This window comes from Grampus griseus (genome assembly GCF_964374135.1).
Source record: "Grampus griseus genome assembly, chromosome: 12".
Taxonomy (NCBI): domain Eukaryota; kingdom Metazoa; phylum Chordata; class Mammalia; order Artiodactyla; family Delphinidae; genus Grampus; species Grampus griseus.
This window is the reverse complement of record NC_139006.1, coordinates 47,262,560-47,287,556: the sequence shown is the minus strand read 5'-3', so window position 1 is coordinate 47,287,556 and position 24,997 is coordinate 47,262,560. Positions and strand designations below refer to the sequence as shown.

The window sequence follows — 24,997 nt, the reverse complement described above, 5'->3', positions numbered from 1 at the left end:
ACCCCGCTTGACTCTAGTAGTCCATCTGTCTTGCCATTATTCCTTACATAGATATATATAGAGGTTTCATATAAGCATGTGCATATCACATATAAACAGAAAAACTGAGATAGAAGTAACTCGAATTCAGAAGAATTAGGATAGTAGGTTGCATGTGAAACAGAATTTAAGAATATAGTAGGTGTGGATTGAAGTGATAGAATATGATACATGGAAGAAGTTAAGAATTTGGAGGATTGGAAGAAAAGAGTTGCTGTAGCAAAAAAAAATGAGATTTACCATAGTTGTTGATGAATTTGATGGTATCTTAAACATGATTAAATATAACCATTAATGCTGTTTAAATTTTATTTTGATAGGAATCATATGAAGATGGCCCTTGTACTATAACTTCAAATAAGAATTCTGATAGTAACTTGCTTTCATTGGATGGATTAGATAACGAAGTCAAAGGTCTTGATATACTTTCTCTAAGTTTCTCTTTTGATTGAAAATATGCACTGTTGTTAAATCTTTATACGTAAAAGATGGGGGAATTTTCATGATGAAAAAAGATAATGGACAGGTTAGCTTTTCCTCTGAAGATTTTATTGAGTTATTTGAGTTTGATGTTTTTTGACATTTAAAAATTTGTTTTTTAAGAGTAATATATCAGGCTTCATAAAAAATTTTTTGGGTAGAAAGCAAGGGAAGATATTATGTGTAGCATTAATTCCCCCAATTCACATGATTTTGAGAGCTTTATTTTTGTATTTTAAATTACAGTTTAGACAGTGATAGCTTTAAAAATTTTTTGTTATAAATTTTCTTATTGGTTAGTTATGCTATTTAAAAATAATTCTTTATATTTTAACATTATTTTTCTTCATTTCTTTACATGAATTAAAAAATTTCTATTACATGTAACAGGTATTAACCCAGGTCCTAAAATTTTAGGGGGAACACTTTAATGTTATTGTTTTAGATTTGTTAAGAAATACAGAAAGATAAACAGTTCCAACATTCTTTCTTTTCTTTAGTAATATAGTAGTAATATCACAATTTTCTGTTGTTTTCTGAGAGTAAAAGAAAGATCTGTTTTTCAGTAGATGGCTTACCAAACAACTTTAGAACTCACCCGCTTCAATTGGACCCATCTGGTGACTCTTCTAACAGCATTGATGGCCCAGATCATGTAAAATCTGCTTCATCATTACATGAAACAAAGAAAGCAAATGCTGGAATTATTCATGGTGCATGTTTAACCCTTACTGATCATGATAGAATTCGACAGTTTATACAAGAGTTCACATTTCGGGGCCTCTTGCCACATATAGAGAAAACAATTCGGCAATTAAATGATCAGGTAAGATTTAATTATTTGCACTAGTATTTTAAAAAATTTCAGTAAATAGTAAAGTTGAGAATATAGTAGTATAAGTTATTTAAAGAATTGAAGTTTTTGTTTGAAAAATAGACCAATATTAGGGTTTATTAACATTACTATCAGTGATGAAATTCTGTTAAATCCTAGAAGAGGCTTATTTATTTTCACTAGGGATTTCGTCAGCATTTTGGACAGTTTTCTTTAAATCAATGTTAAAATGCACATTTGCTCACTCTTAAAACTTTAGTTATTTAGAGTTTTTTCTTTTGTATGTAAAAGAAAAATATTAAATTCTTATATTTGTCAATATGTTTAATCTTTTCTCTTAGCTAATATCAAGAAAAGGTTTGAGTCGATCTTTATTTTCTGCAACTAAAAAATGGTTTAGTGGCAGTAAAGTTCCAGAAAAGAGCATTAATGAGCTAAAAAATACATCTGGATTGCTGTGAGTAAAATATTATTGTTTTTAGTTTTTCTGTATTTAACTCTGATTAGTGTTTGACTATATGATGTTCTGCAAAAAATGACTGTCTCTTTAGTTTCTTAGTTTCATATTGGTCAAAGCTGGGGTAGATAAGAATAGTGACCATAAGTAAATTATATTAAATTAAAAAACTATAAGTAATTGGATATCTAAAAATAATAAGGAGGGTCACTTTATTTTAGGTCTATTTTCCTATTTGTAAAAAGATGGAGTTAGATTAAGTATTCATTAATAACTATATTAAAGTATTGAGGTCTAATAATTCTAAGACATGGCATATATTTAGAAATTTTGTTTAATATAAAATCCTGTTTTAGGGGAAAATAGAATCCATTTTAGATTTTCTTTTTTTTTCTGCTGTACATAAAGGTGAGTCACATGGAATTGATCATTTATTTACTTCATAATTTGACAATAGAGAAAATGCTTGCCTCCTGTTGAGAAGTTCTCAGTATAGGGATATAAATTATGTAAATAAGGATGTAACTATCTGTTTCCAAATATCTTTGAGAAATGACACTCTCTCCTTGGAGGTAGAATTCTTATCATACAGGATCAGTTTTTCTCTTGTTTTGGACAGTTGGGCATTTTTTTAGACATTTTATAATATTTAATGGTTTAAAGGTCATAAATTATAAATTCCTTTCTTAACTTAATTTGTATTTACAGGTATCCACCAGAAGCTCCAGAGCTTCAAATCAGGAAAATGGCTGACTTATGTTTTTTGGTGCAGCATTATGATTTGGCTTACAGTTGCTATCATACTGCAAAGAAAGATTTTCTTAATGATCAAGCAATGCTTTATGCAGCTGGTGCCTTGGTTGGTATTCTGTAGTATTATAATTTCTTGCTTCTGCTACCATAAATGACTTAGAAATTTTTATTTATGAAATGGCAAGCAAACTACCTAGGGATAAGTTGTACTCAAATAGCGTACAATGCTTTATAGGTTTTGAATTCATTTATGATAACTTGATGAATTTTTCTTAAACTAGTGCATTGAAACATGGTCATATGTGAGGGTTGGTTTCTTAGATTTGATTAGTACTTTCTATTTAATTTGAATTACAGTTTTCACTGTATTCACAGTATAATAACTTTTTTTTAGAAGATGCTTTTTGATCTCTTACAATAATTTAAAATTATTTGAAATGTTTTTTTCTGATCTAAGCCTATATATTGGTTAAGAACATGTACTTTGGTGTGAGACAGACTTTCATACATTGGGGAAAAACTTGTTAAATCCACTTTTAGGATGAATAAACATTTTTCTGCAACAGTTTTTAAAATAGAAAATAAAATACAGAAATAATTATCTAAAAAAAAATAAATTATCTAAAAACTGAGATATGATTAAAGCCTTTAACCTGACAGACTATATAAGTTCCATGACAGTATGAACCATATCTGTTTCAGAATACCTCTGTATCCTCAGCACCCAGCAGTGTCTGCTCAAAAATTTATTGAAGAGGGCTTCCCTGGTGGCGCAGTGGTTGAGAGTCCGCCTGCTGATGCAGGGGACACAGGTTTGTGCCCCGGTCCGGGAGGATCCCACATGCCCCGGAGCGGCTGGGCCCGTGAGCCATGGCCGCTGAGCCTGCGCCTCCGGAGCCTGTGCTCCGCAACGGGAGGGGCCCCAACAGTGAGAGGCCCGCGTACCACAAAAAAAAAAAAAAAAAATTTATTGAAGAAACTGAATGAAAGTATGTGATTTTCACGTGAAAAAATTTTCTGCAGCTCTGAAACATCATGTTTTCTTAACTAGTTTACATTTTAACTAATATACATAATGATATACATAGGGGTCTATATTATACCAAAAAATCTAATATATATTATATATATGGTATAATATTATATAAAAATACATTATATTTTGCTATATATGAACTATATATACTGCATATGTATACATCAATAAAAGTGTACTAAGAAAAATTCCTGTAAGAAAAATAGGCCCCAATTCTAAATTATTTTCTAATTTCATTCTACAAGAAATTACAAATCAGTATACACACAAACCGAGAATTTCTAAGGATACAGTGAGAACATTCAGAATGATCACCCCAGGTTACTGCACAATCTTCAGTAATCAACCATTAAATCATTTCTTAGAGTCTACAGTAATAGATTAATACATTTCACAAAGAATTTCATCAAGAACTGTAGTGATCTACTTACCCTTCAGCTAGTTATGACAAATTTAACTACAGAAAATCCATATTTCTCCAAGAATTCCTATTACTCGTTTCACCGTGATATATCTTTTAATTTTATAGTTAAAATAAGTATCTTCTTAATTATCATCGAAAAAGCCAGGCAATATAGTCTGTTATTAATTAGCTACTATGTGACTGGTAAATAGGAAAGAGATATCAGTGCAAATAAAATTCATCTTAGGCAAGTTATTGAACATCTCTAAGCCTTAGTTTTCTCATCTGTAAAATGGGAATCCTAATGGCATAGGGTTAGATAAGGTATAAGGTTTGTAAGGTGCCTAGCACACTATCTAATATATATAATAAGCTGTCAGTAAGCATTGGCTATGTTAGTTTTTGTAATCAGTATAAAACCTGGGTGTTTCAGAAAGAATATTCTGTGTTTGTGTTGCCTTATAACCTTTTAATGTAATTGAAAAGTCATAAATATATTTATAATCTTTCTGTGCTTAGAAAAGAGTAAACTAGCTACTTTCTACATAGTTATTTAATTAAACAAGAAGTTTATTTAAACAAGATGCTTAAGTTGAAGGAAAAACTATAGGATTCATTTCTTTTAGAGTAATTTATCCCTATTTAAAGACAGATTGCCCTACATATAATAGCTATGTACAAAAAAGGTATAAAATTGTCCTTGGTTTTACAATGATAAATGAAAAATATTAAAATTCTCCTTGCAACAAGGTATGCAAGGATTTTTATGGGGTTTTGTTGTTGTTGAACAGTGAGAGCAAAATAACTTGCTGAGTATGCTATCCCATCTCCATTTGATGTCGATCAAAACATACCATTGGCCATTTAGTTAAAAAAAATGCAATATGCTTTTGCACATACACCAGTTACTTTATGTACAGTAAAGGAATAGGGAAGGGGAAAATGAAAGAGTAGAGAAACTGTATTGTGGTAGTCAGGATGTGGTGGAACCAAGTTGCAGTTTTCTAATTGAGAAAGTCTTGGTCTGGAGGAACAGAATTCTGAAGTAAAGTAGCAGGTTCCCTTTTTAGTAGATACCTCCTGTCTGCTGCTGAAACACATCAATTGTATCTTCAGCCTCCATTTCCAACTGTGCAGGTGTGTCTGTTTCATTGATTGGCTGCCCGTCAAATCAGAATCTGATCTGCCTCATTGACAACCCCTGTTGTTCATAATAGGCTTTCATTAGTTTACTAAGCGGGTGTATGCCTCTTAAACTGCACCTCAGAACCATCCTGCCCCACCACCCTCAAATTTATATGATCGTTCTTAGTCTTGACTCCTTCCTTCCGCTTTCGTTGGCCATGGCGAGCGCTGGAGTCTCCTCAGCTGTCTTTTCACAAACGAGGTCTGCCCTGTACGGGCACACAAGCAGTGCAGAAGTGGGAGCGGCAGCCCTGGAGGAGGGAGAGGGCCCGCGCCCCTCGTGAGCTCCCTCCCCCACACGCTGCGTGCCTACGTAATTTTTTTTTTTTTTCGGTACGCGGGCCTCTCACTGATGTGGCGTCTCCCGTTGCGGAGCACAGGCTCTGGACGCGGAGGCTCAGCGGCCATGGCTCACGGGCCCAGCCGCTCCGTGGCATGTGGGATCTTCCCGGACCAGGGCACGAAGCCGTGTCCCCTGCATCGGCAGGCGGACTCTCAACCACTGCGCCACCAGGGAAGCCCCCCTACGTAATCTTTTTAAAGACAAGCAAGCTATAAACAAAAGTGGAAAGAATAAAAATACATAAGAACTCTACTTCATTGATAATTAGCATGTAGATACTTGTTTAATAACTGCCATCTCTTTTGCATTTATTTTAATACTATGTCTATAAAAATAAAATAGGTGATTTTAAACTGTAAAACTAAAATAGCAAAATTACATTACTATTTTTTATTTATTAGTATTTTGTTGTTGTTGTTGGGGGTAGGAGTTTTTTAATTTATTTATGTACTTTTGCTGTGTTGGGTCTTTGTTTCTGTGCCAGGGCTATCTCTAGTTGTGGCAAGCGGGGGCCACTCTTAATCGCGGTGTGCGGGCCTCACACTGTCGCGGCCTCTCTCGTTGCGCAGCACAGGCTCCAGACGCACAGGCTTCAGACGCGCAGGCTCAGTAGTTGTGGCTCACGGGCCTAGTTGCTCCGCGGCATGTGGGATCCTCCCAGACCAGGGCTCGAACCCGTGTTCCCTGCATTGGCAGGCAGATTCTCAACCACTGCGCCACCAGAGAAGCCTTATTTCTTAGTATTTTTAATTTTAAAAAGTCAGCTAACGTCTAAGAAATCTTCAGGAACTGAAAATATGTTACCTTTATGAATAAGAGTGTTTGAAAAATTATGTGAATTGTCCTTGGTTAGACAGTCTCTGGTCTTATAGTCATCTAGTATGAGCTAATATAAAATCACAAACACTTAAATGTTATTTATAAGTTTATAATTTCAAAATTGTACACAATGCATCTGCAAATTGCAAGTTTGGTAAAATCTTAGGAAAGTGACAAAAACTTTCTATGATTTTATGGTACTTAAACTTTTTCATTTCTATCTGCATCTGATAAATACTGCATTTAAATCATTTAGATGGAGGCATATTAGTAGCAGCTATATGAGAGAAGGTAGTTTAACACTGGAAAATAAAGGCATAGCTGCTGTAGCATAATATATGCATACCTAAAAATCTTTGTAGTCTAGAATAGCTGCCCTAAAAATAATAGGCCTTAGAGAAAAATAGGGCTGGGAGAGTCTCACAAAACCTATGTATGTTTGTAACCAGAGCATAAAATGTTTGTGTGAGGCAGGTTAGCATGGCAGGAGCTTATCTCAAGGAATAAAAAAAGTATGCAAAAACAATATGTGAACACTGGGGTGGGGAAGAGGAACTTGTAACCAGTGTAATTGCAATGAAGTTGAGCGTGGAAGGAAGCACAGCCTGCCTTAAACCAAGAACTGTGCAAGGCTGGGAGCATAAGTCTCTAGAGAGGCCCCCTCCAGCCCCCCCAACCACACACAGATACGAAGTGTAGTCATTCGTTTTATATTTTCTTAAAATACAGATTAAAAAAAGCTGCTTGAGCAACAGCTAAGCTCAGAGCTTTTTCCTTTCCTGCTGTAGGTTATAATTCTATATTTGCTATATTTGATCCTGTTGCCTAAGAAAAACTATTTTTGAATGAATAAAAATTTCATTTGAGCTAATATCTCTTTCCTATTTACCAGTCACATAGTAGCTAATTAATAACAGACTATATTGCCTGGCTTTTTCGATGATAATTAAGAAGATACTTAGTTATTTAACTATAAAGTTAAAAGATGTATCATGGTGAAACCAATAATAGGAATTCTTGGAGAAATATGGTTTTTCTGTAGTTAAATTTGTCATAACTAGCTGAAGGGTAAGTAGATCACTCCAGTTCTTGATGAATGTCTTTGTGAAATGTATTAATCCATTATTGTAGACTATAAGAAATGGTTTAATGGTTGATTATTGAAGATCGTGCAGTAACTTGGGGTGATCATTCTGAATGTTCTCACTGTATCCTTAGAAATTGTCGGTTTGTGTGTATGTTGATTTGTAATTTCTTGTAGAATGAAATTAGAAAATAACTTAGAATTGGGGCCTATTTTTCTTACAGGATTTTTTCTTAGTATACTTATTGATGTATATATATGCAGTATATATAGTTCATATATAGCAAATATAATGTATTTTTATATAATATACCATATATAAAATATACTAGATTTTTTGGTATAATATAGACCTCTATGTATATCATTATGTATATTAGTTAAGATATAAACTAGTTAAGAAAACATGATGTTTCAGAGCTGTAGAAAATTTTTTCATGTGAAAATCACATATTTTCATTCAGTTTCTTCAGTAAAGCAGCACACTGCTGGGTACTAAGGATACAGAGGTATTCTGAAACAGATATGGTTCATACTGTCTTGGAACTTATATAGTCTGTCAGGTTAAAGGCTTTAATCATCTCAGTTTTTAGATAATTCTTTTTTTTTAGATAATTAAATTATTTCTGTATTTTTTTTCTATTTTAAAAACTGTTGCAGAAAAATGTTTATTCGTCCTAAGAGTGGATTGCCATTAACAAGTTTTTCCCCAGTGTATGAAAGTTTCATTTATTTCTAATTAAATTATTAAAACTTTGTCTATATGAGACCACAAGTATGGTCATAATAGAATATTTTACTAAGAAGCCAAAACCTTCATTCTCATCTTCATTTCAAAATTCTTCAGCACTATTGTATATTATTTGAAGTATTAACAATGGAATGGGTTTTTAAAATGAAATAAGAAGTCCTAGAAAATTGACAGTAGTATAGGTCTCAGAAATGGTGTCTGTGCCTTCTGTATGATATAGGATATAAACTATAGAGTGTATAAGTAGCTGAAAAGATGCATAGTGCAAGCTGTTATGAGCTCTGTTTTCAAATTTTGAAGCCAGTACATTGGAAGGAGACGCACTTTATTTTGTTTCTTTCTATATGGTTCTGTCATTGGTCTGTTCTTTAGTCATTAAGGAATAGGGAATAACGAGGAGGAGGTGGTAGCAGAAATCTTAAGCTAGGCTCACTTGGTAGTTATATATACCATGACTGAAAGTGTAAGTTATATATATACCATGACTGAAGTTGTTTACTAGGTCTTCTTGAAAAAACTCATTTAAATACTGAATGACAGACTTTGGAATTTGACTAGAGAATTTTGAAACTAAAAGCATATACATATATTTTCCAAGTCTGCATTAGGCTATCAGATTTATATATGTGGATACATAAAAAAACTCAGCAAACTTCATTCCAGTTTTTAGACTTCCTGAATGCTAAACTACAATAATATTTTCCTTTTGAAATACTATAAATAATGTCTTTTCCTCTAGGAAATGGCAGCAGTGTCAGCGTTCCTTCAGCCAGGAGCACCCAGGCCATACCCTGCACATTATATGGATACAGCAATCCAGACATACAGGGATATCTGCAAGTAGGTGACTAGAATATTTATGTTCTATCCATTTAGAGGTAAATTTGACATTTATATGGTTATTAGATATAAATGGTTCTTTGTTTTTTATGCTTTAAACTTAAATAAGCTTCCAAATCAAGTTAATATAGACATAGATAAGGTGAGATGATCTTTTAAAACTAGGGTTTTACTACATTTTCCTTTCCTTTCCAATTTTGTTTGGATATGTGGTTAGGAATTTGTTATATGTAATGTTGAGGTTATTTGTTCTGTTGAGGGTGATTTATATTTTGGGGACATCTCTAACTTTAGCCACTGTTAAGCCAGGAGTTAGTTAGTTTGAACTTTCCTTGTTAAATAGGCAAACACAGAGAGTTAAATAATGGTCCAGGGAAGAAAATGAGAAATGTTTTGTACACATAGTGAGTTCTGTTGAAACTCTATGGGAGTTAGAACTCACCACCTGTAAAGGAGACTATGAACTGGTCCAGAGAAGGTGTCACGGTATGTTTGAGGAATAGACCTTGAAAGAAAGGTTGGTTGGTAGTTGATAGCCACAAAGACATTTTAGTAATTGTGATTGGCAGGAACAATGTTTTGGATACAGCATTACTGCTGAAAAGGAATAGAGCACTGGCTAGGTTAGAGGGTTTGTATATATGGAAAGGTGTTTTGAGAGAAATCAGCGTGGGGGAGCATTAACTCTCATTTATTATTATTTTTAAGCTGTAGTTAAGATTTGTATAGTAGTAAATGGGGGAGTTACTGAATATTTGAGTAGAGCCTTGATAATAAAAGTTATTTTTCAGAAAGATTAATATGACTTTTCTATATAGAATGGATGGGTTACAGTCAGAGACACAAAGGCAGTTTTGTGTCCTATAATGTTGAAGTAGAAGTAGTAGTCATAGCAATGTGTTTACAACACAACACTAGTAATAATGATTAACATTTATTTAGTGCTCAGCATTTACCACTATGCCAAGGTAATTTACATGCTCATTTAATCTTTACAACAAGCCTGTGAAATGGTGGATACCATTTGATAGACAAGGAGATTGAAACTTAAAGAGTTTAACTTGCCCAAGGGTATGCAGTTAATAAATGGTGGAGCCAGTATCAAATCCTGCCCTTTGTATAGAATACTTTGTATAATCTGTTTGAGAATATATTTGGAGTTTCTGACAGGAGAAACAGCCTTCTGTGAACGAGGAACCTTTGAAGGATTCCGAAAAAGTGAGATTCAAAAGGTAGAAGAACTATGAGAATGAGGCATTAAGGAAGCCAGAGCAGTAAAGTCCTTTCTCTGAAAAGATTTTCCTTGTCTTCATGAAGCACAGAGCTTTTGGAGAGATGCACGTGGAGTGGTGCAAAAGAAAAGTGAAAATACCAATTGACCCAGATAGCCAAATAAGCCGTGGCAATCCAGTTTTGTCTTCCTGTTCATAGCAGACTATATGCTTTTTCTAAATACATACTTAACTGACATCCGTTTAACTTAAAATCTTTTTTCTAAGTTACCATAATTGGTAAGGTTTATCAACAATTTAATAGATATTTTGGGATAAATTAGAAAATACTACATTAGTTATACATATCAATTTTAAGAAACTCCCTGGTCTCAGAAATATTAAAATGTAAATAAATTTTCTTAAGTACAGGATATACAATATTACTTTTGCAATGCCCTTATAATGCCAGGCTCTACTTTTTAACTGATGCAATCCTATTTATACATTTCTTTTTTGAAGCTTTCCCTTCCCTCCTTTATCTCCCCAAATCATAATAAAAATCAATGGTACCCTGTTCATTATCTGTTTTATGTCAGTTTCTGCGTTTAGGTAGGGATTGTGTCATAGAAACACTTGAATCTTTAGTAATTCCACTGCCTGACACAAATGACTTTTTAAAATCTTGCTTTAATAAACAAATTAATATAAAGTCCTGAACTTGGTAGCCTTGTGACTTCATAGCTGATCACAAGGGGAAATAGCTGAGGATAAAAATAAAACAATTGTGTTAAGATTTGTAAAGTTTACTGAAGAAGATTTAAGAACGGAGCATATTTGAGCATATTGTAGTATGTGAGTAGGTACTGGTAAGGAGGAGTTAGTCTTTTGTGTTCATTAAAACATTCTCAGATATTCATAAATACCAACCCTCTAAAAAAAATCATGATTTGTAGAAAGTTTATGGCAGGTCACTACAGTAATTTTGAAAGTAGTGAAATGTATTTTTAAAATATCACTGTTCAGAATGACCTTCAAGTTAGTAGTCTTTGGTTGTAATTTTAAGGTCAAGTGGTATATTTTTGTATAAGAATTAGAAAGTAAAATGAGAAAAACTTTGCTGCTACAGTTGACCCTTGAACAGGATAGGTTTGGACTGTGTCGGTCCATTTCTTTTTTTGGCCATGATGTGCAGCATGCGGGATCTTAGTTCCCAAACCAGGGATTGAACCTGTTCCCCCTGCAGTGGAAACGTGGAGTCGTAACCACTGGACCGCCAGGGAAGTCCTGCGGGTCCACTTACACATGAATTTTTTTCAAGAAATATATACTACAGTACTACATAATCCACAGTTGGTTGAATCCATGGATGTGGAACTGTGGATACTGAGGGCCAACTGCATATTTTTGACTGCACTGTTCAGTGGTCAACTGTATTTCTCAACAAAAGGATTCCATCTTGTAATTACACAGTAAAAAATATTTTCATTTATTTTTATTATTTTCAAGAATAAATAATCTAACTCTAGATTTTTGATGATAGTTGTCCACAAGAAAAATCAACTGATTTTGTGTTTTTACAAAGAAGATTTTTCTCAGTAACAGTCAGGCAACACTGGCTCCATGCTATCTCCAAGTGAAACATTTCAATAGTACTAACCAGAGAGAAAATGCCTAATTATTCCTAAAAGTAGTCAGTAAAATGAAACACACATTACCAGAGTTTGCAGTAAGGAAGGAAAAAGAAATCTGGGTGAAATGTTTATATTCCTTTATGTCTGAAAGCAAGTTTTGTTAACTAACTGCTGATTCAGAGATACGAGTTGGGTTCTAGCTTTTTTCATACAGGAAATGTGACTTTGTATTGTAGTCTTACTACAAAATTATACAATGCTAAAAAGGTTTGATGAGTTACGAGAATTCTTTGAAGTTTTTTTTTTTAACCTTTTTTGGTAAGTAGAGAACAAAGACATGTATTTCTTTTTACTTAAAAACTAGAATTGGAAACTTTTGTTGAACACATGGTTACTATGATGTACTAAAATATTATTGTAGTGCTAATTATATTTTTCTTGCCTTTTTTCCTCTAGGAATATGGTATTGGCTGAAAGATGTGTATTGCTTAGTGCTGAAATCTTAAAAAGCCAAAGCAAATATTCAGAGGCTGCAGCTCTCCTAATACGGTTGACCAGTGAGGTACTAAAACTGTGTAGTATTTGTTCTAATTAGTATTGTTTCATATATTTTTTTAAGTGTTTCTTTTTTCTTGAGAGAGTATGCAAAACAAAATTAGAGGGGTATCTCTCTTTGGGAATTTATAACCTGGCTACTTTAGTAATTTGTTGAATTAATTTTAAATGCAGTATTTTGTAAACTGAATTTATTTTATTTACACATTTTAAGCCTGCATGATTATTAACCACAGACATGCACTGTATGTCTTCTATGAATTAAGTTTTGACTTATGGATAACAATATTTAAGGCAACATGCATATACATCTTTCCTAATATAAAATTGATACTTTAAAAAGTAATTACTCAGGAATTTTTAATTTTGTTTTCATTCCTATGAACTTGTTAAAAAATCATCTTACGCATTTTTAAAATCTATATTATGAATATTTCAAAAGGGAGAAAAAGAAATTCACGTAAATAGTTGCTGTTGAATGTTTCCAACAGACATTAAGTTGTATTGACTATAGGCTTGTAAAGAATGGCAGTAATTCTTTGTCAGTATGGTTAAAGACATGTTTTTTAGATGAATGCTCAAGAACAGAAAAAACAAAATCAAACACCTTTGTGTTTATATTAATGTTCCCTAGGGTTTTAATCCTTGGACCGTTGTACTTTTTTACTTCATACATGTTTTAGGTAATCTATTTACAGTTATGATTTTCACTCTCAAATCTGTCTCCAGCCCTGATGTCTCCTTGAGCTTTAGATTTGAAAGGCCAACTGCCTTTTAGACTTAACCTACTTGAGTGTTCCCAATGCACCTTTGAGTCAACATAGCAATAACTAAACTTCTACTTTCTTACCTTATAGATCTTGATCTTAAATTATAACCAGCCAGCTCCTTATTTGCTCAAGGCAAAAACTACTTGAGATGTACCTATATTCTTCTATACTGTCAGTGACACAATTAGGGGATTTTTAATCTATCAATTAATTAATTAGGCTGCATCGGGTCTTAGTTGTGGCATGCAGGATCTTCGTTGTGGCATGTGGATCTTTTGTTGCAGTGTGCAAGCTTCTCTCTAGTTGTGGTGTATGGGCTCTAGAGTGCGCAGGTTCAGTAGTTGTGGCACGTGGGCTTAGTTGCCCCACGGCATGTGAGATCTTAGTTCCCTGACCAGGGATCGAACCCATGTCCCCTGCATTGGAAGGCAGATTCTTAACCACTGGACCACCAGGGAAGTCCCAGGGGATTTTTTGTTTTTAAACTTCTTAAACATGTTTTTATATCTTCACATATTTTACTTATCTCTCTTTCTCTTTTTAAAATCCCTCCTATTACTGTCCTGGTTCATGTCCTTAATGTCCTTCTCTTGGACTTTGGCCCTTTTCCTCACCTTAATTTAGTAGTCCTGATTATCAGTCATATCCTTCAGATATTTGTATGTAGTACCCAGGTTGTTCTAAGTGTCTCTGTCCTGTCCTTTCATATATGCTGTGAGACCTGACTTGTCATATTATATTGGAAATTATATTTAAGCTGTTAACTTCTTGAGGATAGGGAACTGGGTTGCTTTCTACATTTTTATCCCTAGTGCCTAACACTGGGCTTGACACATGGTATATCATTTACAGATGTTTGTTGAACTGAACCATTAATTATTCTAAAAAGGTTTCTGTCAGTTATAACTAAGTAGGCTAAGGGATGATTTTAAAAATATTTAATAATTGATACTGCATGGACACTGACCTGTATGAACAGTTGTCAGAAACTATTTGTTAGAGCTGAATATAGGTTCTTGAGTGTGTTGATATTCTGTATTATAATAAATAATCTTAACTTGGGTTTGAATATGTTGCTGAGTTTTTCAACCTAGGGGTTATCAGTGAATGTAAAAGGAATTTATGGTTTAGGAGCTTGGAGTAAAATTTCTTTAGAGCAAATTCTTCTATCTGCATTGTAGCGTTATTATTTTCTTTCATTATTCTTTTTCTTTCCAACTCTTTGTTTTTACCTTTCTTTTTCAAACCTGGATGATTTATTTTGTCATGAAATTCTAGGAAATTTATCATTGTCATTTACTGCTTTGGGGTGACAGATGGGGGTGAATGTGATATATTTCCCCAGAAATTGTGATTTTCACAGGCCTTTTCTACTATACCTGTCAGATATTTCTTTGAGATAACTTGAAAGTAAAGACTGTTAGGCATAATATGTCTAAGGTTATTAAATTTTAACTAATAATTTGTATTTATTGTAATTTTGTTAACTAGAAAGGCTGTTTAAAATGAAAAATGTACTCATCCTGAGGGTAGGGAACTGAGTTACATAGTCTTGACATTCATGAATTGTTTTTCCTAGATTTTTGTTAATCCCATTATAGCTGTGATGAAAAGAGTTGTGCTTTGACTTTATTTTTTGCACTGTAAGTTTATGGGCAAGTGGGTCTTATTGTTGTGTTATGCCCTGGGATTTTCAGCATGGCAGAGCAAACCCAGTTTAATGATGAAACATGTCACATTTAGTAGCACATAGGTAGTGTTTAAATTTGGTGCTTAAAACATGGTGCTTTCCCCTTCCTTGTGTCTGTGTTTCTGTGTTGAACATTTATTCTGGTCATATAACCCTTTTTGTCTGTTACTCCATTTAAATACAATAAATCACCTTATCAAGGATATAGTAATAGCACCAGTTTTTTATAAGTTTCTCAAGCTTGGGAGGAACTGTTCCTGTGGTAAATTGTTCAGCTGCTAGCACCTTTCCTGTTAATTTCACAATTATGCAAAGAAAAAAAATCTTAGTGCCATGCCATCCTTGAGATTTGATTCAGTTAAGTTTGTGCAGCGGGTGCCTTTTTTTAATGGAAGTGTTTATGGAAACCTCTACCTCAAATGATTTTTTCCCTTATATTTATCTTCATATTTTAAGTTAGTGTTGCCTTTTCAGCTTTTGTTAAAATTATATCTTGGCTGTGGGCAAAGTTCACAGGCTGGAGTTCTTGTTGCAGTGGTATCATGGGGTTTTTTCCTTAGTTCCTTATAGAGCATATATGATAGACTTGTCATAGCGTGGATGTGAACTAACACTAAAATAAAATTTTATTCTTCAGCTCATTCAAAGAAAGCCTCTGCTTTCTGGATAAAATTATCACTTCGTGAAATTCTTCCATTTTTCTTCCATCAACACAGATGGCAGTTACCATTCTTTTCAGGGCCATTTTTTGGTTTCAAAGCAGTGTTTTTTTTCTACTTTAGGTGTCACTGTAAGACAGGACCTAAACGAAGAACAAAGGCTGCAGTGAGATATGAGTGCAGGGTGTTTAGCTCTGCAAATCAGTTCTTTCTCAGCAAACAGTTTCACTGGATGCAGGAGGCAAATTTTGCTTCAGTTAAATTAATATATGCTGTGGACTTCCGGGTCTCTCTTGAATTGGTCAGTCAAATTAAAGTTCAGAATGCTGAGGGTTTACTGTGCTGGTTCTCAATTGAATTGTACATTAGAATCATTTACACACCATCAAAGATATCTAGGGTATATTCCTTATTTTATTCAGAATGTCCAGGATTGCAGCCCATCTGGGTTTTGCAGGTTAATGAAGCTTTGTAGGCAATTAAAAAAATGTTTTTATGCTGTGTGTGTGCACGTATGTGTGTGTGTGTGTGGGTGCATGTGCATGCTAAGAATAAACTTAAGAAATTTATAGGACTTAAACTGACTCTATTGAGAAACCTAAATAAAATTCAAAAATAGAAGAAGTAATTAGAGGAAATCTACCTGTTCTAGATATTAAAATGTATTATAAGGCTTTAGAAGTTAAAACTGTTTACAATGATAAGAATAGACAGAGTAATGGAATAGAATGAGAATTTAAATACTACATATAAGTAGCTGTCGTTTTGTCATATTAGTGGGAAATGTTAGGTTATTCACTGAATGGTGTTGTGACATCAAACTAGCTGATTCCTATCTTATTCATTACATGATAATTATAGCTTGATTAAGTTATAATATGAAAAAATGAACAACTTGGAAGAATATATGGGAGAACATTTTTTAAAATCTAGGAATGATAACATTCTTTCTTAGTTTGATACAGTATTTTGAAGCCATAGAAGCGAAGATATAGTATGTTTGACTACTAAAGAATAGACTCTTTCATGTCAAAACTGGGAAATACTATTTGCAAATATATGACAGAGGCCTAATATTAATTAAGTGTACAAAGGGCTCTTACAAACCAGATAATCACAAAAACCCATTCACAAATGGGCATAAACAGGCAATTCACAGAAAAAATACAAAGACACATAAACATATGGAAGATGAATAGCCTTACTATTAAAGAAATGTATGTTGAGAAACAAAGTGTTATTTTTCTTTTATGAAAGTGATAAAATTAAAAAAAATGATTTTTGGCTGAGTGGAAAATGAACTCTTATTCTCTTATGGGAACTTTTACTGGTATGGCTTTTTTTTTTTTTTTTACCAGTTTGGCTATATTAATTGGAATTTGAAGTATATGCATAGCTTTCATTAACTCAGCACTTCTACATCCAAAAACTTGTTTAATAAAAATATTTGTATAGTTACTCAAAAATTTTTTGTAAAGATGTTTATTGAAGCATTTTTTTGTAGTAATTAAAGTATGTGGCAGTATTAAATCAATCAGTTGGAGACTGTATTAATAAATTATGGTACATTTATATAATGGAATACAATGTGGCTTTAAAAGAAATGAGAGATGTAGATGTTTTGGAAAGAAGTCCATGATATTAAGTTAAAATGCAAGATAATACTCTGTATAATACGATTAATGTATAAGGAAGTATGAGTATTAAACTGTTGTATTTAACATATAAGTACAGGGAGGGAGGGAGAGAAACGACACAAACGAGCACCATGTTGGTAATAGTAGTTACCTCTGGCAAATTGGATGAGGAATGAGGTGGGAAAGAAAGATACTCACTTTTTTTCTTCAAACATTTATTCTTTAAGGAAAAAAAGAGGCTGTATTTAATAATTTTTTAAGAAGAAAGCATTTTCCTAAAAAAATAAAGAAGTAAGCTCCCTAGCTTCCCCAGGTAATTCCGATGCCCTTGGTTAAACCCTTGGTTAAGAACTGCTTGTTAATTGTATATTCCTAATTTTCCCACTCACTAGCTTTTGGATTTAGTTAACTAAGAAAATCATCTGATCATTTAGTTTTTGTTATGAGGGGGTTGAAATAGATTAATAATATCTACCATTTACTGAATGCTTTCTGGAGTGTCTCCTCAGGTCTTTTTCCACTCTAATATAATTTTATGATTGCTACAGAGATAGTTACAGTAATCAATGGTCTATGAACACTTTTTGATGTAACTATAATTTGTTGAAATTATTGCATTTAAAGTCAATGTTTTCTGTTTTCAACTTTCCCTGGGGAAAATAATGGCAGCAGAACACATGGAAGGGCATGGTAAGTTCAGCTTGAGAACAGCTGAAAAACTAGAGAAAGTTTGGTGAAAATGTTGTTGATGCTTGATCAGCAACCTTCAGTACTTTCTCAGTTATTTGTAAAGTGACGATGGCTCTGTTATTTGAAAGGTTGTCCTTACGGATGAGGCTATAAATGTAGTATGTGGTCTTTGTAGACTCTGTTGTAAGTCAGTTGAAGCGGAAACTAATTTGAGTTATACCATTTACTAACTAATATGCTAACAGTAGGTGATAATCTTTGAAGGGGAAGCCTTCTGGACTTTTTAATGCAAATCAGTCATTTTGACCCTCTTGAACTAGAGCAAGAAGAGAATTCCTTTTAAATACAGTAAAACCTGATAGAGGACAGAGTAGTAAATTAGATAATGTCATGATCTACACACATTCTGTCTTTCCTTTTTTCTTGGATGGATGGAAGTATGCTATTGTATGTCACAGATCAGTTTCCAGAAGAAATTAGATTAGTGTGAATCTATTTTTTTCTGTACTCCATTTTCTGGTTTATCTTTAAATCAGTATACGTGTATTAAATTCCCAGTTTATATTCTTTTTTGCCATTTGAAAAGAGATTGCATTTCTTCACAGATTTATTACATGGGGCATATCATAACCAGACATTTGGCTCTATGAAAAGCAAAAGAAAATATTTCATGATAGAGACTTTTTTGGACTTTTTTTAAATTTGGCTTATTGGAAGAAAGAATCATCAAGACTGGATTGTCTCTTGATCACTGCCCTCAGATACTCCTAAGTTAAATATTGCGTATGCTATATATTATTTTAAGAAAGTAAATGTTTTTTCACTAATTACTTCTTTACTTTTAATTTTGTGACGTTAACCTTCTTTTTCTTTAACATTCAATAGGATTCTGATCTTCGAAGTGCACTTCTTTTGGAACAGGCGGCACATTGCTTTATAAACATGAAGAGTCCCATGGTTAGAAAATACGCGTTTCATATGATACTGGCAGGCCACCGGTTTAGTAAAGCAGGGCAGGTGAGTGCATTTGCTTTAAAAAGAAAATTATTTATTTATTTTAATTTTTATTTGTTATAATTTGTTTATAGAGGTATGTTATTTGTCAATTTTTTGATTTAAAGTTCTAAAGATGGAATTAAATTTTGTTCTGAGGTAATGTGTTATATTGATAAGGACATGAGATTTGGATTTAGACAAATCTGAGTTTAAATCTTGATCTACTCACAACTTGACTTTTTAAAGTTATGTCTTTGAGCCTCCGTTTTTTTTTTAATTTATAAAATTTGTAATTTTGCCCCAATTTTTGTGAGGTTAAACTAAATCATATATGTGAAGGCCAGATATACTGCACTTAAGTAATTTTAATTCTTCTTAAAGGTGATTAAACCCTCCCTATTTCAACTCTGGTCTTCTATTTTCTCTCAGAATGTCTCTTAATGGTATTTACTAAATATTTAATGGGTAGAAATCTTCTGTCTCTTGTCCCTGGGAGCAGTTGGGTTGGAAAAGATCTTTATTAATTTAGAGAGATTCTCTGGCCCCAGTTGTCCTTTTAAGCGTTAGCTGGAGGGACCTTTTTAGAGGCAGTTACCACTTTCTAGAGTGGTAACAGCAGTTGAGATATGGTGGTTTACTGTAAATATAGATAGAAGTGTGGGTTGAGTAATCATCTCTGTATTCCAGGGACTTTGCTAGGAGCTGAGCTTACACCTGTAAAACTAACATGTCTTGTCTCTTAAGGAATTTTTTAATCTAGTCAGGGAGTGTGAGGATTTTTTTGAATTTAGTTAATAAGAATTTTTATGAACATACATTTTTCAAAGTCTGCGATAACCAGAACATGCCAGTGTTGTAAATTACATGTTATTTCAAAGATACAAAGAAATAAAGATGTTCTAAAATTATTCTCAATTTCATGTAAGAATGCCGTGATTTTTAAAAACCAACTTTTCAAAATTTGGGTTCCTCCCTCTATTTGGAAACTGGCAAGTTAGAAAATATGTGACCTTGCTTTATATTAAATACAAAACTGTAAAAAATTTATAAAATTAAAAGTCTTTATAATAATTTGATGTACTTCATGTATTAGAATTTCTCAGGCTCTGAAGTGGGGGTAAAAAAGCTCTGATTTTTCACAGCTTTTTTCCATAGTAAGTATAAAATGCATCTGAAACGTGCTATTCCATTGTTTATCTTTGCTTAAAAAGTGTTATTCAAAAATCTACAAAATGTGTTAAGCATGTGGTTTCCTTTCCTTAGAAGAATAATTATATGCCCCATTAGGAATGATTGTGTCTCTTATTAAAAGTAAGTTATCCTTTTTCCACATCTTTGTCCACTTTTGTGAATGGTTTCATTTGTGGTTATGATGTCATTGGATCTTGTATTTACCTTCTAAAAGTACAGGGCATATTGTTTCTAGGAAATGCATAGCAAGTTAAAAATGACTACATTGTGGTAGGTTGACATACATTTGCTATCTGGCCTAATAATCATCTTTAACTGTAGTTATCTCATGGAGTTAATGATTCCAAGGTAGGTTGCTGTTTTGTGACCACTCTGTATACCTTGAACCCAGGGAATTGCTTTCTCAAGTAGTAGAAACTTGAAAATATAACTGGTAATGAAGACCTATTGGAAAAGCAAATATATGTCCCTTTGAAGTTTGTCAAGAACAGTATCTTCCTTGGAAGATAGGGCACGCATAGGGCACGTAATTCTGACTGAGGCCAGGTTGTTTCTGAGAAGCACCAACTTTTTATAACATTTCCATTAAAAACAGGTGTGTGTATTGGGAAGGATGAGTGAGGAGCATAGAGGATATTATATATATATAGTAATGTCATTTCTCAGTCCTCTCTGTGAGTTCATGTTGAATTACTTGTCCCCAGAAATTTTTTATAATTCAATTTTTTCATTAAGAATATGAACACGTATAAGGTATTTAAAGTTAGAGAACTGACATTATAAGAGACTTTTACAGTTAAAAAAAAAAAATTAAGAAAGTGCTGGAGAAGGTGTTTGTGCCCAGAATACCCTGGACAATCTTTCTATTTTTTACTTCAAAAGGCAGACTTTAAATCCGTGTTACCTTTTAAATCTCTTTAGATGCTTTTTCAAGAGATCCTAAAAAATGCACTTGAACGTGACACTTCTAGACACCTTTGTTTCTCTTTATCTCTCAGTTTGTAAGATTCAGTAACTGTGTTCCTTTACTAAATGCAGTACAGAGATAGGGTTTTTTTGTTTTTTAAAGAAACATCACTTAAAAATTATTTTGAAATAATCTCAAACTTATAAAAAAGTTACAAGCACAGTTCAGAAACTTTTGTTTACTTGAGCCATTTGAGAGTTGTGTGCCTGGTGCCCCAGTACCCCCCAGTACTTTAGGACATATTTCCTGTTTCTTAGAAACAAATTTTTTTCTCCTGTATTACCATAAAACAACAATGAAAATCAAGAACTTAGTACTAATACAGTACTACTATCTAATCCTTAGATGCCATTCAGGTTTTGATAGTTGCCCCCTAAATGTCCTTTATAGTGAAGGATCCTGTTCAGAAGGATACTTTGACATTTATGATATTGACACTTTTAACGATTATAGGCCGGTTATTTTGTAGAATGTCCCTCAGTTTAGGCTTATCTGATGTTTCCTCATCCTGAGATTCAAATCGGGTATCTTTGTAAGGATATCACAAAAGAGAGACTGTTCTTATTGCATGCTATCAAGTGGCAGATGATTTTGATTTGCTTTCCTTATCTCTTTTCAAGAAAACATTTCCTAAAACAATGAACAATTCTGGTTAAACATGGTACAGAATTTGTAAATCTGCCCTGGAGAGGGGAGTGGTTACAAGAATTTAGTCTGAAGCAAAAGGTTAGGTGGAGAGAAGCCTTTTTCTTGGTACCAAATCCCAGTTTTAGAATGGAGCTTGTCTGAGTTCAGAGGGTGGCAGTGATATATAATTAAAGCCAAATATCTGCTCATGGGTGTGGCAGGATGCAGCGGTGGGCAGAAGAAAAGGATGCCAAACTCTATCACTACCAAACAAACAAGACCAATAAATATAAGTACATACTTATACCATATACTCATATATGCAGTATTAGAATGCACATTACTGTTCAGCCCAGTGCGGTGGTATAGAGAGCTGACCATAACAAAATTTAGACTTTACAAGATAGTTCTCAGCTAGAAGCTAACGACGGCAAGTCTCTAACTGATCCATGACTCCATGTGCTACTGCTCTGGAAACTCCCAGATGGTTTTTCATGAAGTCATTATTAGCCCTGACTTCTTAGACTTCTTGCCCTTGGACAGAGCAGTTACTTGTTTGCTTCAGGACCACTTGGTTTTTAGCAGTAATTACAAAGGGGTTTTCATAAATGTTAGTTTCATTTTCCTCATCATCCCAGTGTCTATTAGAGGAAGAACTAATTACCAGTTACTTGATTTCATGTGTGTGTGTGTGTGTGTGTGTTATTTTTTCCAGTCCAAGAGAAATTTGGATTGTAATACTTTGTTTTGTATATTTTCTTACAGAAGAAACATGCTTTACGCTGCTATTGTCAAGCCATGCAAGTTTACAAAGGAAAAGGCTGGTCTCTTGCAGAGGATCACATTAACTTCACCATTGGACGTCAGTCCTATACTCTTAGGCAACTGGACAATGCTGTGTCTGCTTTTAGGCATATTTTAATCAATGAAAGTAAACAATCTGCTGCTCAACAAGGGGCCTTCCTCAGAGAATATCTTTATGTTTACAAGGTGAACACTTATTTTCAAGAGTGTATATTAAAATTATATTTGTCATTATTTTCAGCAAAAAGCACATTCAGTACTAGCTAGTAGGAGTCTTATAAGTGTTTTTATTAGAATATATGCAATTATCTGTCTTAATATGGCAGGCTAGGCTTTTTGGTCATAGATCTGAGTTGTGCTGCCTTTCCACAGTTCTCATAAAAGAGAATTTTAATATTCCAGTAAACATTTGTATCTGTACTTGGAATCTTTAAAAAAAAGATGCCATGAGCTTTCTGGACTGTTTCTTCAATATGTATTTTTGAATTATAACTGTTTTTACAGTATATTGGGTTATCTCCCCATTTGGAAAGTACATTCCTCTCTTTTTCCTATGAAAGATAGGGAGATACGGATCTGTGGGAGGTAGATTAATTTGATGTAATGCAGTAGAATTAATAGGAAGAAAAAATATTTCACTGAGACAGGAGGATAGTAACTTTAAAGCATTGTTTTGTGGAGAAATGGAAAGCTGTAATTTTTTCCTCAGGGTCCATGAATAGTAAATATTTTATCTGTCCTGCAAAATATAATTACCCTTTTATACTTTATTAATTTGAAATCATATGGGTAAGAATTTTGGCAGAGAGGATGCTATAATGAGTCCAGGTAAAAAACATACAAAAATAAAGATGTGTTACATATATACAATGGAATATTACTCAGCCATAAAAAGGAATGAAATTGGGTCATTTATAGAGACGTGGATGGATCTAGAGAGTGTCATACAGAGTGAAGTTAAGTCAGAAAGAGAAAAACAAATACTGTATATTAATGCATATATGTGGAACCTAGAAAAATGGTACAGATGAACCAGTTTGCAGGGCAGAAATAGAGACACAGATGTAGAGAACAAATGTATGGACACCAAGGGGGGAAGCGGTGGGGTGGGGGAGGGGTGGTGGTGTGATTAAAAATAAAAATAATAATAATAATATTTGGAGGTATAACATCCAGAGAGAACTAACTAGCGGAGTAACCTTAGGGAGATTCTCCTGGACCACAATCAATGATATCTAAAGTTCTTCCCAGTTATAAAATTTTATGACTCTAAAATATTAAGTAAAACTAGTAATTAATATTCTTGTTTAACATGTTTTTAATATCTTGTGTATTAAAAAATGAGGAAGCACATTTTGAAGATAACGAAGTTTTCTCAAAAATTGTTCTTTTCTTTGGTATTTTTCCTAGAATGTAAGTCAGCTATCACCAGATGGTCCTTTACCGCAGCTTCCTTTACCATATATTAACAGTTCAGCAACACGGGTTTTCTTTGGCCATGACAGACGACCAGCAGATGGTTAGTAAAGTTTAATTTGGCTTTGTTACCTCTTGACTTTTTTTGTTTAAGTTTTTTCATCTTTTTCCATTTAAAAAATAATGTGTAGTTGTTAAAGAATATTTGAAAATAAACAGCAATACCATATCATCTGTTACCCTGCTACCTGAGCTACTACTTTGGGGTTTTCCTTCCAGCTTTAAAAACTAAAAACAATAACAACAAAATAGCCGTACTTATAATGACTTTTCTTATATAATATAAAGAATTCTCATGTTATTACATAATCTTGATAAACATTTTTAATGGCTGTAAAATATTCCATTCAGTGCATATAAAGTATTGTAACATTTGCTTGTTTTATAGTTTCCATCTTTTTGCTTATATAAAATCTAAGTTGTAATAGACATTTTTGTGGATAAAACTTGTCTTAACATTTTATTATGGAAAATTTCAAATGTATACAGATGCAGTGAACAGTTGCCAATATTATGCTGTTCTTATTGTAAGACTTTTTTAAAACATAGGATTATTTCCTTAGCGTTGAGCTGTAGAATGGCAGTCCTGGGCCAAAAGTATAAATATATCAAGGGTCTTCATGCATGTTAAAGTAAACTTTGTAATTTTAAGCCTTCTTAATTGGAGCTTAATATGTTTCTTTTTAAGAGCTAATTTAGTAATTTATTTAAAAATATTTATCAGGATGCTTATAGCAGCATTGTTTTTAGTAGCAAGAAAAGTAAAACAGCAGGGAATGAATTGATAAATTTTGGTACATTCATATAATGGTTTCATGGATAATACCCCCAGCATAAAGCTGAGTGAAAAAAGTTGCAGAATGATGGCTGAAATGTAATTCCATGTATATAAATTTCAAAAATATAAACCAACTCTATGAATTGTTTATGTATACACTCATTTGGTAAGGTAAAAAAAAAAAAAAATATGAGTGTGAATGTTATGCTTCAGAGTAGCTCTGGGAAGAAGTGGTACCAGTGGAGGAGATGAAGGAGAGTGACAGGATTGGGGAGGGTGACATAGAG

At 33.3% G+C, this 24,997-nt stretch overlaps 1 protein-coding gene and 1 pseudogene across 5 annotated transcripts in view; one reads left to right on the top strand and one right to left on the bottom strand.

The window, feature by feature from the left end:
- The window catches only part of TRAPPC8 (trafficking protein particle complex subunit 8), a 91,359-nt gene that overhangs the window by 21,752 nt on the left and 44,610 nt on the right, over positions 1 to 24,997 (top strand). For all 4 annotated transcript variants that reach the window (XM_082667729.1, XM_082667727.1, XM_082667728.1 and 1 more), the window contains 9 exons: positions 360 to 453; positions 1,089 to 1,345; positions 1,696 to 1,811; positions 2,520 to 2,670; positions 8,925 to 9,025; positions 12,327 to 12,432; positions 18,757 to 18,888; positions 22,418 to 22,642; positions 23,867 to 23,975. In XM_082667729.1, coding sequence (XP_082523855.1) covers positions 360 to 453; positions 1,089 to 1,345; positions 1,696 to 1,811; positions 2,520 to 2,670; positions 8,925 to 9,025; positions 12,327 to 12,432; positions 18,757 to 18,888; positions 22,418 to 22,642; positions 23,867 to 23,975 — 1,291 coding nt within the window. The remainder of the gene's footprint in view (positions 1 to 359; positions 454 to 1,088; positions 1,346 to 1,695; positions 1,812 to 2,519; positions 2,671 to 8,924; positions 9,026 to 12,326; positions 12,433 to 18,756; positions 18,889 to 22,417; positions 22,643 to 23,866; positions 23,976 to 24,997) is intronic.
- Positions 5,027 to 5,828, bottom strand: LOC309830973 (small ubiquitin-related modifier 3-like; annotated as a pseudogene). Its single transcript has 2 exons — positions 5,811 to 5,828; positions 5,027 to 5,334 (listed from the first exon to the last, which is right to left on the bottom strand). The product of its transcript is annotated as a small ubiquitin-related modifier 3-like (transcript).